Source organism: Caenorhabditis briggsae, assembly GCF_000004555.2.
Source record: "Caenorhabditis briggsae complete genome, chrV, whole genome shotgun sequence".
NCBI classification, from domain to species: Eukaryota; Metazoa; Nematoda; class Chromadorea; order Rhabditida; family Rhabditidae; genus Caenorhabditis; species Caenorhabditis briggsae.
Window position 1 is genome coordinate 6,652,232 of NC_013488.2, and position 14,097 is coordinate 6,666,328.

The window sequence follows — 14,097 nt, forward strand, 5'->3', positions numbered from 1 at the left end:
TCTCAGAATCTCAGAACATCAGAATCTCAGAATCTTAGAATCTCAGAATCTCAGAACCTCAGAATCTCAGCATCTCAGAATCTCAGAACATCAGAATCTCAGAATCTTAGAATCTCAGAATCTCAGAATCTCAGAATCTCAGAATCTCAGAATCTTCAAATCTCTGAATCTCGGAATCTTCTTTTTTTGTCATTATTCCTAAAAATTCATTTTCCATTCAAAAATAATTAATTTCTCTATTACTTTACTCAAGTTTTCATTTGTTTTAAATGTTCCAAAAAATTTGATGACCCGAATTCTGATTTTTTCAATTTTCCTTCTTTTCCTAACATTTTTTTTGCACCGAGCAATTTTGCAACTCGTTTCAGTTATAGAATAGTCATAGTTGCAGAATAGTCAATAGGTTTCGCAATATTTGATCAATTCGCAACTAACAACTTTGTAACCGATTCTAAAGCGTCCAGGTGCAAAATTGTCAAGTCCAAAGTTGTCATTTTTTCGCTGCAGTATCTTTGATCTATGTTGTAAAACTCACCAAAAAGTGGCCGGAAGCAAAAACATGCGTCAAGCGGATTTGAATAGAGAAAAAATCATTGCTTCTCTTAAAAAAACAATATAATCCTATGAAATTATTTTCGCTAATGGCTTCTTTTCTGTATTTAATCCCAGAATTTTCTCACCTGAGTTCTAATTTGATGTCTTTTCAAGAGGATCATCTGATATTATTCATTTTATTCTTATGCTTTTTTATTTTAGTGCTACAATGTGTACTTTTCTCGTTTATCTACTATGATAAAATGATAAGAACACCGGAGCGGGTGAATCGAAAAATGAAATGTAAGTTTTCGACTTCTCGTCAACTTTGACCCGAGTTACCTTGTTTCCTGTGAAAGATTTTGAAAAGTTTTTAACCTAAGAAACGTTCATTTTAATATCACCAATATTTTATCAGTTTACAACATTTTGATATCTTCTACAGGAACCGAGATAAATTACTTCAAAATAGAAAAAAAAACCTTTTTCAGTAAATTCAAATCAACTTATGCATATTATCCCGATTGAAGGTTTTCAACGGATTCAATAAAAAATAATACGATTTTTATTATGTGTCATGAAATTTTAGCTTTGTTTTGATACGGATTTTTCGCTCAAGGAGGTGTAGATAAGCCAAAATCCCAGAAATAAATTTTTCGTAAAAAAATATTCATCATTCATCACCATATTATGCCTACCATCGAAGACACTTTAATATTATGTGTGGCATTTTTGTGCCTTTTAATTTTATTTTTACAATTGGGACTTTTTGTATTTTTGTACACCGGAAAGTTCGAAAAACGACAAGAAGGGCCAATCGAACAAATCGGTCTTAAACGGGATTCAATTTTTGGCACATTTGAAAGTGAGTTTATACATTTCTTCGAACAAAAATAGGAACTTTTTTCAGTAACACCGGATCCACTATCGCACGTAATTGAGGCCTCTACATGGCTTCCATAAAACTCAATTTCAATTTTAAAAAATTAAATTTATTAAAAATATGAAAAACAATAAAAATCTATTTCCACTGATCAGTTAACATTTCGAAATATTTTGTAGTTTCTTCTTTGGCTCCATGAGGTGCCATGTCCTGCCCAAATGTGCTTTTTAGAGGGGAGACCCGTGGTTTGAAGCAGCCTTTCTGGAATAATCGAATTTTAGTTTTTAGCACTTGAAAACCTATTTTTGACTTTCAGACTTGAAAATTTGTACATTCGAACTATATTTTTTCTCCAGAAACAGTAAAATAGAATACGCATTTTTTGTTATTTCAGAATTATTTTGAAGTTTTATGATGAGAAGTATTAAAATAGATAAAAATTTTCGAAAAATCAGAAATAAGGCATCCATTCCGGTTGGTCGGAAATCACGACCGCCGACGGACCACCGACAACAGCCGACCGAACTGACCGATCGGTCGGCGCACCGACCGTTTTTGTGCATTTGCGCACCAAATTACAAATTTTTTCGTACTCAGCATTTCATTCTACGACAAACAAGGCATTTAGTGAACAGTTTGTCGTACAAAACAATGCTGCGCATGCAAACACATTGACGCTTAAATGCACGAAAACGGTCGGCGCGCCGACCGATCAGTCAGTTCGGTCGGCTGTCGAACGGCGGGGTCGGTGGCCGGTCGGTCGGCTAAATATCCCGACCGAATTAAAGCCTTAGTCAGAAACTCGAATCATCCGATTAAAAAAACATGAGCACACTACTAGAACTCACCAACATAACTGCCACCCTTTTTTTCCATGAATCCGTCTGATTGTAATATACTACCGGTACAATTAATCCATACAGTAAAATTGAAAAATCACAAGACACTGATGCTAAATTTTTAAACGTTGTTGGGATATCGTAGTTGTCCAGTATAAGACAAGAATTCACAATTATATTGAAAAAGCCAATGGACCACACTATTTTGTCGAACATCTGAATAAATAAATTTTTGAAAAATTGACTTTTAAAAAAATTTCCAACCTTCGCTGCTTTAATATTTTCCGTAATTTGAAATCTTTCTGACAGTGAATAAGTGACTCGATCCGACTCATAAAAATATTTCTCATTTATTTTCTGATTGATTTTGTTCAAGCAGACTGCTAATGAGTTTGCAATGATTGCGCTTACAGTATGCACTACTGTACTTCTAGCTGAAAAAAACATTTTGATGTTTTTTTATCTTCTAACCTATTGGTTTCTCACCCCGATTGAAATGTGATCCCACGGCGGCTGCGGTAACATCTGGATAAGTACCGTCAAAAATCCAATGCACACATTTGGGTTTTTTTCGTAGTTTTCCAATAAAAATGTGGCTACACTTCGTTCAATTACCAGCGCAGGCAGAGCGGTGAATGCTGAAATTTGTTTTTGTTGGATTTTTGAATTTCATGAAACTCTGAATTTTCATATTTCTGAATTCCAGATTTTCAGAAATCCATAATTCCATAATTGCAGAATTGCATAATTCCAGATTTTCAGAAATCCATTATTCCATTATTTCAGAATTCCAAAATTTTAGATTCTTAGAATCTTAGGATTTTAGAATTTTAGAATTTCAGAATTCCAGAACTTCAGAATTTCCGGATATCTGAATTTGTGGATTTGCAAAGGATTTTTTGAGTATCGGATTATCTAAAATTTCTGAAGTTTCTTGATTTCAAAATCCCTCACCATAAAACATTCCAATAATTCTGACATAGCTACAAAGTGTGAAGAGTTGATTTGAGAATTTGTCAGCGTCTGAAAACAATTTTTCAGTTAGAATCTCATGATAATCATCTTCTATACAATTTGATGTAACAACGATGAGTTACAAGTCTGAAAGTGCTGAAAATGACGTAAATAGTGCCTGATTGCTCATCATTATAAAATCTTTGCAGACCTAGAAAACTCCTGGTGGCCTAGAAATCCATTATTTTGAACTATTTCAAAGCTAAATCACTCACTAGTTTGGAAAAAATGTAGTTTGGTGTTGAGCAAAATCTATTTTCGCAAATTCCTGAAAGTTTTCAGAGAATAATACGATTTCGTTGTTTTTTCTATTCTGGAATATAAAATTTCAGGTCTATGATCTCATAATAAAAAAATCTTCAGGGAAGAAATGTACTTATTGTTTTGGTTCTACAGAATAGAAAAGAATGATAATAATAGAGAGAGCAAAATCCTTCGAATTCTGATAATAAAATTCCAAGAGATTAAAAGTTCAGGAGTCTAAAAAATTGAAGAATCCAGCGTTATAGAAATCTAGAAATCTGGGAATTTGATAATTTAAGAAATCCAGGAAACCAGGAATCCAGCAATACAAAAATTTAGGTGTTCAGGATTTCAAAAATCCAGGAATCTAGGAAACCAGGAATCCAAGAATCCAAAAATTTAGGAATCCAGGAATCCAGGAATCCAGAAGTCCAGGAATCCAGGAATCCAAGAATCCAAGAATCCAGGAATCCAGAAAACTGGGAATTCAATAATTTGGGAATCCATTAATCTAGGAAACCAGGAATCCAGGAATCCAGAAGTCCAGGAATCCAGGAATCCAGAAGTCCAGGAATCCAGGAATCCAAGAATCCAAGAATCCAAGAATCCAAGAATCCAAGAATCCAAGAATCCAAGAATCCAAGAATCCAAGAATCCAAGAATCCAAGAATCCAGGAATCCAGAAAACTGGGAATTCAATAATTTGGGAATCCATTAATCTAGAAATCCAGGAATCCAGGAATCCAGTGATCCAGGAATCCAGGAATTCAAGAAAAGCAAATATCAGGAAGATCAGAACCTCACCATTCAACTGTTCTGAGCAAATAAGCACTGGCTGTACTATCCAAAAGCTGAGCTGTATCATGTATTGTCCATAATAAAATGCATTGAGGATTCGTACATTTGGATGCGTATTCTTGGCCGACATTATGACAGAAAACCAGAATGCAATCGAGATTATGCTGGAAATTCAACAATTTTTTTTTGGAATTTCCGAAATTATACTTTTAAGTTTTGAAAATTAAAAAAGTTTAGTTTTCAAGAAACTTCGTTTTTGTTGCATTACATTACTTTTTTGGAATTTTCGAAATTTTGAATTACGAATTTTCAAAAATTATAAGTTTTTGAAAATTGAAAAAAAATCATTTTTTTTCAAAACTGAAATTTTCTACATTTTGGAAGTTTTGAAAATAATAATGAAAATCTTTTTTCAAAAACGAACTTAATGATAATTAGAACGACTTCAAAATGAAGAAGCATTCTGAACAGGGACCACGTGCCGTCTTCCAGGGAATGAGTACGATTGAAATATCCGAGCATACTGTAGATATTTATCAAATTTTGTAACAAATGATAAAAGGTTCCAGAAAAATCGAAAAAAGAAAACTGTTAAAAATGAGGAGTGTATCTGAATATTCTGGAATTTCTGGAAAAATGGAAAAATAGGGAAAAGTGGAAAAAAAAGATAAAAAATGGAGTTTTTTTTCAAATTTCCTGGAATTTCTGGAAAAATGAGATAATAGGAGAAAAAGGAAATGAAGGGAAACAAATTGAAAGAGGGAGGAACATTTTCGAAATTTCTGGAATGTCTGGAAAAGCGAAGTTTAGGAAAAAGTGAAAAAAATCAATAAAAAATGGATAACATTTCAGACCTTCTTGGAATTTGTGGAAAAAAGGGAAAAATATGAAAAAGTAAAAAAATTAAAAAAGAAATGATAATATTTTTGAATTTCTGGGAAACTAGAAAAAAATTCAAAAATGAAAAAAAAACAAAGTAGAAAATGAAGAAAGGGTTTTCCATGAAGAAGAAAATCTCAAACGCAGTTTTCAGCTGATTTTGAACTTTTTTGAGTTCCCGAATATTCTGGATTTTTGGAGTTTATGGGCTTTAAAAGTTTTGAATTTCAAATCTTCTGAATTTTTATGAACGTGGAATTTTGAACTTTTCTCAACTGTAAGATTTGCTGCGAGTTTTCGAACTCTTGAAGTTACAGGTTCCGGTTTTTAAAGTTATTAAAACTCTTATTTTTTGAAATCATGATTTTTTAAAGTTCGAGTTTCTGAAAATGAAAAAAAAACTATACAGTTCTTATGATACTAAACTATCACAAGATCTAGATAACAATATATTCCCAGTAGATTTATTGTTTTCTAGTAGATACCATTAACGAAAAAGCGGAAAAATTAATCTTATTGCTAGAATGAAAAATAGAGAAAAATGATAAAGAAGAAAAAAATTATCAAATCAAAGAAGGAATATGTATTTTACGAAATGGAATAAAAATTTAATAAAAAATTTGAACTTGTTTTAAAAAAATTGAAAACTAAAAAAGGAGAAAAACGAAGGAAAAAGAAGAAACAGAACTCAAAAAAAGAGTGAATTTATGTGATTTTCTGAAGAATGAATATGAAAGAAATCTGAAAAAAAATACAATTCACTGAAATTGTAGTTTGTTATTGCTCTTTTTTCGCTTTGATTTATTTGACTTTGGAATGGGAAAGTTAGAAAAAAATGTTTTTAGAACTAGAAAAAAAAATGTTTTTAGAACTAGGAAAAAAATGTTTTTAGAACTTTGATTTGATAATATTTTTCTTCTTTATCATTTTTCTCTATTTTTCCTTCTAAGATTAATTTTTCCGCTTTTTCGTTAATGGTATCTACTAGAAAACAATAAATCTACTGGGAATATATTGTTATCTAGATCTTGTGATAGTTTAGTATCATAAGAACTGTATAGTTTTTTTTTTCATTTTCAGAAACTCGAACTTTAAAAAATCATGATTTCAGAAAATAAGAGTTTTAATAACTTTAAAAACCGGAACCTGTAACTTCAAGAGATTTATTTGTCTGATTTTGAATTTTTTGATGCGGAAAAATTTTTTGAATCAGAAACTTTCCTAAAAAAATTGTCTGAAAAAGTCTGGAACTTTTCTTGGATTTTTTTTTGTACCAGAATAATGATGCCATTGAACAATTTTTTTAGAGAACTTGGGAATTTTCTGAAATTGAAAACAATTCAAAACCGAAAATTGTCTTTATGAATTGTATGTTTTTAGAAAAGTGATGGAGGATTAGGAGAACAAAAGAAATTCTACTGAATACAAAAAGGTTTTCAAAGAAATATAAAAATTGAGTGGAAGAGGATTATCTTTTTGAATTTTTGATTTTCAACGTTTTTTTTTTAATTTTTCAGAAAATGATTCGGATTGTTGAACTCCTTTCATAGAGAAATAAGAGTTGGATTATTGTTATTTTGAATTTAAAATTCAGGTCGATGAATTCGAAAATTCAGAATTTTGAAAAATTTAAATTAAGTACATAAGAAAGATCATTGCAAGGAAATTAATATGTACAGAAAACGGAAAATACATGAGAAATCAGAATATGATTGAAAATCGAAAAGTAGACATAGAGGGACTATGAAAATGGGCGGAGCTAGAACGTTGAAAACCCCTAATTTCAGTCCTATTAAGAGATTTTAAAAAAAATAAAAAAAAATTATTGTGTATTATGAGTGTTCGAAGTGGTGTTAGTTGTGTATTGAGTGAGTTGACTCAGTGGACTCGATGCCAGAAATGCGTCGTCGTAGCGATAGTTCTTGATCTCATCCTCGTCGTCGTTGTGGGCGGAGCCAAGGAAGTGAACTGGAAAAAGACACTTTTAAGGACCGATTTTGAGACTTTCGGTTGCGAAATGGTTTTCTAGGACAAAGTTAAACGAATCTTTGTGTTTTTTTCCTATCCAAAAAGAAGATTTTTCCTATTATTCTGATAGTAAAAAACGAAGAGGAACGCCGTCGGCAGTGACCGAAGATCTTACAATGACGCCTAGTAAACTTCTGGAAGGTCCTGGAATTGTGAATTTCCGCCAAAACTGAAAACTCCGAGAAATTAGCGGTTTTTTGCAGTTTTCCGAAAGCTTCCCCCATTACTCCGCATCGCTCGTTCAAGGACCTAGGTATACTAGTTGATGATCAACTTCAATTCGACAAACACATCAATCTTATTGCCTACTCTGCTAAACTCAAGTCCCGCCAAATACTGAAAACGTTCCAATCGAAAAACCCTTGTTTATATTTCCGTCTCTTCGACACCTACATTAGACCGGTCCTCGAATACGGTTGTGAACTTTTCGATCCATCCAATGCCTCACTTGCCAATAAACTTGAATCTCCTCTTCGTTTCTCCACCAGAAAAGTCTTTCAGAGAATATGCCCTTCAATTCATACACCGATCGCCTTTCCCAGTTCTCATGCTAACCACCCTTCATCGCCACACCCTTCTAGTTCTTCGTACCTATCACAAAATTGTTATAAACTCATACCATTTTCCCTCTATGTCGTCCTACATTCTTCCCAGCCATTCTAACAGAGCCCCGTATTTGTTCAAAATCAACGGTCAATACTTTGACTGCTTCCTTCACAGAAACTTGTCTATGTGGAACCGTGTATGTAAGGTGATAAATTCTAAGCTCAGTCCGGTGGCGTTTGCTAAGCGAGTAGGAGCGATTCCTTATGATATTCTGATCCCTCCCACTTGACCTACAGGACTCTAGTCGGTCCGTCTGGTCATTTTACTTTTTTATTTGTACAGGTCCCATTTCTTGCCAAATTATCTATCGATTTCCCCATGCATTGCAAATAAATATATTATTATTATTACAATTGAGTTTTTCATCGATTTTTCGCAAAATTTTTAGACCTTTTTATGTTTTTCAGCTATTTTTGAAGATTCTTTTTCGTTTTTTCCGTCTGAAATTTGACGGGTGTTGTTTGCGAAGATTCGGGTGTCGTTCTATTAGAGGTTTTACGGTACTTTTTAAAATTATCAAAGTAGAAAGTAGTCAAAAAAATATAGTTTTTGATTAAATTTTTTGAAAAAATTTTAAAATTTTCGAAAAAAAATTTGAAAAAATCCGCTTATGTACAAACAGCGGGCCGTTCGGGCCGGGCCAGCACTTCATCGGCCCGCGACCCGGCGCGGAATTTCGCAAGCATGCAAAATATAAGATTTTCTAAAGTAACCTACAGTAATCTTCGCGAACATCATCCAGCTAAATTTCAGACAAGAAGTTCGAAAAAAAATCGAAACAGAATCTTCAAAAATAGCTGAAATACCTAAAAAGGTCTAAAAATTTAGCGAAAAATCGAAGAAAAAATCAACTGAAACTCTCGGAAAATTGCAAAAAAAACCCGCTAATTTTCGAAGTTTTCAGTTTTGGCGGGAATTCAAAAAAAGATTCGAGAACCTTTAAAAAGTTTCCTGGAAAGAAAAGTCATGAAAATCGAGAAAAACAAAAAAAACCAAAAACAAAAATATTTTTTTGGTTACGGTAGCTATCGTTGTGGGGCCTTCCGCCAATTTGCCCTTATTTTCCTTACCATTTCCCTCTAAACTAGACGAATTTCCCAGAAAGCTGAGGTCCATTGGATTGACCAGAGCCTCTCCAGCTCCTCCTCCTCCACCTCCGTCGCTTCCAATCGTCGTCGGCGTATGGCTCATCGTTTCAAAACTCCTCGTGGATCCATCAGAAGACGTTAGAAGATTCTGGAACGGCTGATGACGTGGTGGTTTTATGTCGATGAAGGCGTCCATGGAGCGGTGATGAAGTGATGGTGGGCCTCCAGAAGACAGTGGTTTGAAGTTTGGAGGATTCGGATAGGCGAAAGTGTGAGAAGAGGCGGAAAATTGTGGAGTCAGAAATTGTGCCGGAGGTTGGAATTGGGTCTGAAATTAGAATTTTCGTCTTTCAGTTATTCTGGGTGAATTTTAGACTGATTTCCACAGGTTCGCACCTTAAACGCTCCTCCTGGACCACCAAAAAGTGGCGTATTCTGACTTGTTCCCAATTGCTCATATCTATTCTCCAACTTCTCATATTTCGTCTTATACCGTCCCAACTCCTTCCGAAACTGATCTCGCTCCTTTTTCAGTTGCTCCATCTGTTTTACAGACGCCATTTGTTGAACCGACGTACAGTATGCCATATTCGACATTGCACTCTGAATACTGTTTCTCTCGTGCTCCAAACGCTCCTGACGACGACGTTCTTCGCGTCGCTGGCGTTCAGACTCCTCGAATTTCTTCATGTAGTACTCGCTTTTTCGCTCGAACATCTCGATTCGATCGTTTTCATCGGTTGAGTCGTCTTCTTCTGACCGCGGATCGTAGAGCGAGCAACGACTTCTGCCAGGCTTCATGGGGGCTCTGAAAATTCTCTGAATTCGACGCTTTTATGGTCATTTGACAAAAAAATCCCTCGATATTTTGAGCGATTTTTAATATATTTTCTAGGCGGTTTTGATGCTTTTTTGATCAATTTCCACCTCAAAAAACCTGTACTTTTGTCGATTTCTCTCAAATCCCGAATCTATATCGAAATCCTGACGGCGATAGGATGGTTTTCTCGATAAGCTTCGTGTTCTCAAATGTGGATCGTTTCGATTGCCTCCCGGACAACTTTGAGGGCCTTTACGGAGTTTTGGAGCGCCGGATACGTGATAGGCGGCCGTCGCCGGTAGCATACAGTCATCGGAGAAACGGGCGGTCGGTTGACGGGGTTGTTTGAATGACGGACATGGCTGGAACTGAAAAAGTAAGAAGATTATTGAGAACATGAGCCGGAAATAATTTTTTTTCGGTCGTTTGAAGCGCAAAATTTTTTTCTAAATTGGAAAATTCGCTTGAAAATCAGTTAAATTCGAATATCATCAAAATCGGATTTTTTAAAAAATTTTCTATCTTTTTTTTTTGTTTCCAGATTTTTTTAACTGTTCACCCCGTTTTTAGCACTAACAACGATATAATCCTCGCGATTATCGGGCTCTTTGCTATCCTTTCGTGTCTTTTTGCCTTTGAACAGTGATCGAATGAGTCCGGCCATTTTTTGACACTGAAAACGTTTAAAAATGAGAATTTTGTGTCAGAAAATCTAAAAATAACAAAAGAAAACAAGAGAACGCGACAATAAATTGCATATTTCATCCGGAAAATGTTTTAAAAAATCATGAAAAATTCATTGCGCGTCGTTTGAAGCGCCCGGTCCGCAATACGCAGAGTTGGGCGCGATGAACATTCGAATAGCGGGAGGTTCAAAAATTTAAATTTCGTAAATTCATCAAATTTATTGCTTTTTCAGACAACTTTTCAGCAAAAAAAACGTTTTTCTTTTAAATTCTTGGTCGCATATTTGTTTATTCAGTCATATTTGGTCGAGAAATGACTGATAAGATACTCTTATCTTACAATTAGGTACCCAAAACATACGTACATTCCCATATTTCTCTACAAAACCAATGAAATATTTTCTATTTTTATTAATTTTTGTATTCTCTGACCAGTTGGGTCTCAAAACGATTCCCTTTTTAGAAATGCAAAGATCCAGATTTTGTTTATTGGATTTAAACACAAAAAATAAAACAGAACTGTCGGAAGAATTTAGAAATTCTGTTCATGCAAAGTAGGTTTTTAAACAAATAAACTAAATTTAAAAATTCAAACAAATTCTAGAGCTCTTTCAATTTTTTACTGGCGACAAGTACAAGAAATCGAGGGGAAATTTCCTGAAAATCTATTTTTAAATTTGGCGGTCAACTGGATGAATTGCTCATCTTGGGATCATTTTCTACACAAATTTCCCATGGAAAGCTATAACATTTCTGAAGGGAAAAAGCTTTTGGACCTTTTGGACTATGATTGTGTACCCAGAGAATTCAGGAATTGGTGTGCTGAAGATCCGGGAAGAGTTTTGCATATTTTGTATATTTTGGAGAGTAAATATAAGTTGGAAATGCAATTTATTTGTGATCCAGCAATTACGAGACATCCAGATCCTGGATACACTTGGGTTTATGGTGGAATGTCTGCGGTTACTGTAATTTTGGGAATTATGGGTGCATCGAAGGTTAGGAAGGATTGGGAAATGTGAGTTTTTGATGATCTTCTTGAATTCCAAGATTCCTGGATTTTGGGGTTCCTAGCATTTTGCGCTCCTGGATTTCGGGGTTCCTAGATACGTGGAATTCGGGATTCCTAGATTCCTAGATTCGTGGATTCCTGATTTCCTTAGTTCCTGGATTTCAAGATTCTCGGATTTCTGGATTCTTGTATATTTGGTTAGCTGGCTTCGTGGATTTCTAGATCCCCAAATTAATGGATTCCAGAATTCCAGAACTCCTGGATTTCTGATATTCTTGATTCTTGGATTCTCTATTTGTTGAATACCTAAGTTGCTGAATTCCTGGATTCATGGCTTCCTGGATTCCTGAGTTTCTGAATTCCTGGAATCCTGGTTTTTTGAATTTCCGGATTTTTGGAAGATTGAATTTCTGAATTCCTGGAATCCTAGATTCCTGCATTCTCGGATTCCTGTTTCCCTAGTTACCTGAGATCATGGATCTCAAGATTTCTAGATTACTGGAATCCTGGAGTCCTGGATTCTTGGGTTCCCGGATTTTCGGATTCCTCAATTTTTGATTTCCAGAAGTTTCGGATTTTTTGATTCTTGGGTTTCTGGATTCCCATATTCCCGGATTCCTGGATTTTTGAATTCCTGAATTTCTGTATTCTTGAGTTCTCTGAACTCCTGGATTACTGTGTTTTTGAGTTCTTGGATTCTGGTTTCCTGACGTCCTGGGTTACTGAATTCTTAGTTTCCTGGATTCCTAGACTCTTTTATACCTGGATTAATACAATTTTCCTTTAATCTTTTCAGAGCCAAACTGCAAAAACTCGAATCGGAAACTTCCAATGACCCAAATCTCCTGAATGCTCTTCCGGACCAAAATCCTAAATTTCTCCGAGCCCCTCAAAGATATCGTAATCGAAGGATGGATTCTGGAAAACGAATGATGGAAGCGAGGAAGGGATTTGTAGAAATAGAGAGAACTACAGTAATCCCGACATTTTTGAAGTTAGACAAACGAAGGAAATATAAAATTTCGAAAGATAAAATTCCCAGAATTATTATCGAAGGTCCAGATGACATATTTTGAGTTTTATTTGATTTTGAATATTTACATTTCAAATGAAGCAATTATACATTTAAGTGAGACAAAACACACTATAGAACATTTATTGGCTGTTGGCTGGCACTTGGATGACTAGTTGGCTCCACTGACGGACCACTCATTATGCATCCAAACCGATCTGAAATTCAGAAATCTCAATATACCAGAAAATAGAAAAAAACGCACTTTTCAAAATCTTGGTGTACTCCTTAACAATTAGCATGAAAGCAAGACTATCAAACGGGGGAAACAATCCAACAATCGAATGCAACCATCCCGGCTGCCAACTGACTTCTGTTCCAGTATATGGTGACATTAAAGGTACAGCAAGAATTGGTGCAATTGGGAGGACGAGGAAAAGAGTGGGTCCGATGCTCTGGACAACGAGGGCTCGGAAAAATTGATTTTGAAGATAGCTTTGAAACTTCGAGCACATTTTTAGCTTAATGGCAATGTTGAAATGCATCTTGAGTCCGCAGTACAAGATGATGGAGTAGTGAAAGAAAATATTGCAAAGACCGGAGATGAGAAATGAGATGTTTAGTCAGCGGATGGATCCATCTGGTGCATATGGGATCATAACAAAACGAGGAAGGTCGGTGACTTCGATGGAGTAGTACTCGAGTACGACTTTTCTGGGAAAAAGAAATTTTTGGGGGTCATTATTGGCATATTTTCTTGCGATGGTGTATTTAGAAGTTATGTTAAATTATTAAATCATTATTTTGGTACGAAAATTGGAGCGATGGAAGAGAAACTCCGCAGTGGCAACTACAGTAACCGTAAAGTGTTTTTGGGGTTTAGTGTTTACTTCCTCGCTTTTCACTGTTTTTCGTCAAGTTTATGGTATCTTTCGAAAGAATAAATCCGGAAAGTCAAAATATTTTCATGTTACGGCAGTTGTGGGATCTTCGGCCACGACCACCTACGTTTCTCTTCCACATTACCAATTTTTTGTACCAGAGTAGGACATACAGTATCAGTCAATCAATGACACAAAAACATTTTTTGCAGTTGCCTCTGTCTATTTTCATGAGTCTGGAGCTCGGCTGTCGAATTCAGATAGCTGTGAAAGTTCTGGAGGGTGCAGAACAGGGCACATAATTCTGGGGTACAAAGGGGTACAAAGTGATTTAGGGGGCAAACCCCTTTCCTTCTATACAGCTCCCGACAACTGTCCAACTTTTTTCACAGAACTTTCCAATTCTCGAATTTTGGTCCTAACCTTTTTTTTTTGAAACTGGCGTCAAAAAGTGAAGAGATGTTTGAAAACCAAGTGGAAGTCACAAAGAGATCTTTGGAGCCGAAGCAAAAAGTGATATTTGACCTGGGAAAATTATTTGAAATCGACCGAAAAAATTGCAAATGCACCGGATGAAGTGATATATTGATGGTAGAAAAACCAGAAAGATCAAACAATGAATCAGGGCCGCGCCCGTGAATAGGTTGCTGTGGACCAAACCGTGCGTTTGTTGGAATATAAGCGCGTACAATCAGAAATTTCACGAGCCGTTCGACGACCGAATTCTACCCATCCTAGAAGTACCCTAACCGTAGATTAGCTTATTTGTATTCT

At 35.3% G+C, this 14,097-nt stretch overlaps 4 protein-coding genes across 4 annotated transcripts; 1 reads left to right on the top strand and 3 right to left on the bottom strand.

Moving 5' to 3' along the window:
* Nucleotides 1-1,555: 1,555 nt before the first annotated feature.
* Nucleotides 1,556-4,833, bottom strand: Cbr-sre-9 (the record flags this gene model as incomplete). The annotated part of the gene is made up of 7 exons (XM_045237176.1): nt 1,556-1,678; nt 2,266-2,472; nt 2,521-2,686; nt 2,765-2,894; nt 3,244-3,279; nt 4,318-4,475; nt 4,736-4,833. The coding sequence occupies 7 exons, from the start codon at nt 4,831-4,833 to the stop codon at nt 1,556-1,558; spliced, it is 918 nt and encodes a 305-aa protein (XP_045093226.1).
* Nucleotides 4,834-7,012: 2,179 nt separating this feature from the next.
* CBG06493 lies at nt 7,013-10,396 on the bottom strand (the record flags this gene model as incomplete). Its single annotated transcript, XM_002647379.1, has 5 exons — nt 7,013-7,158; nt 8,895-9,240; nt 9,309-9,720; nt 9,850-10,100; nt 10,310-10,396. 5 exons carry the CDS (start codon nt 10,394-10,396, stop codon nt 7,013-7,015), a joined length of 1,242 nt encoding a protein of 413 aa, XP_002647425.1.
* A 756-nt stretch (nt 10,397-11,152) lies between these two features.
* CBG06494 lies at nt 11,153-12,506 on the top strand (the record flags this gene model as incomplete). The annotated part of the gene is made up of 2 exons (XM_002647380.1): nt 11,153-11,436; nt 12,227-12,506. The coding sequence occupies 2 exons, from the start codon at nt 11,153-11,155 to the stop codon at nt 12,504-12,506; spliced, it is 564 nt and encodes a 187-aa protein (XP_002647426.1).
* Nucleotides 12,507-12,574: 68 nt separating this feature from the next.
* CBG27356 lies at nt 12,575-12,957 on the bottom strand (the record flags this gene model as incomplete). Its single annotated transcript, XM_045237177.1, has 2 exons — nt 12,575-12,660; nt 12,708-12,957. The coding sequence occupies 2 exons, from the start codon at nt 12,955-12,957 to the stop codon at nt 12,575-12,577; spliced, it is 336 nt and encodes a 111-aa protein (XP_045098553.1).
* Nucleotides 12,958-14,097: the final 1,140 nt, after the last annotated feature.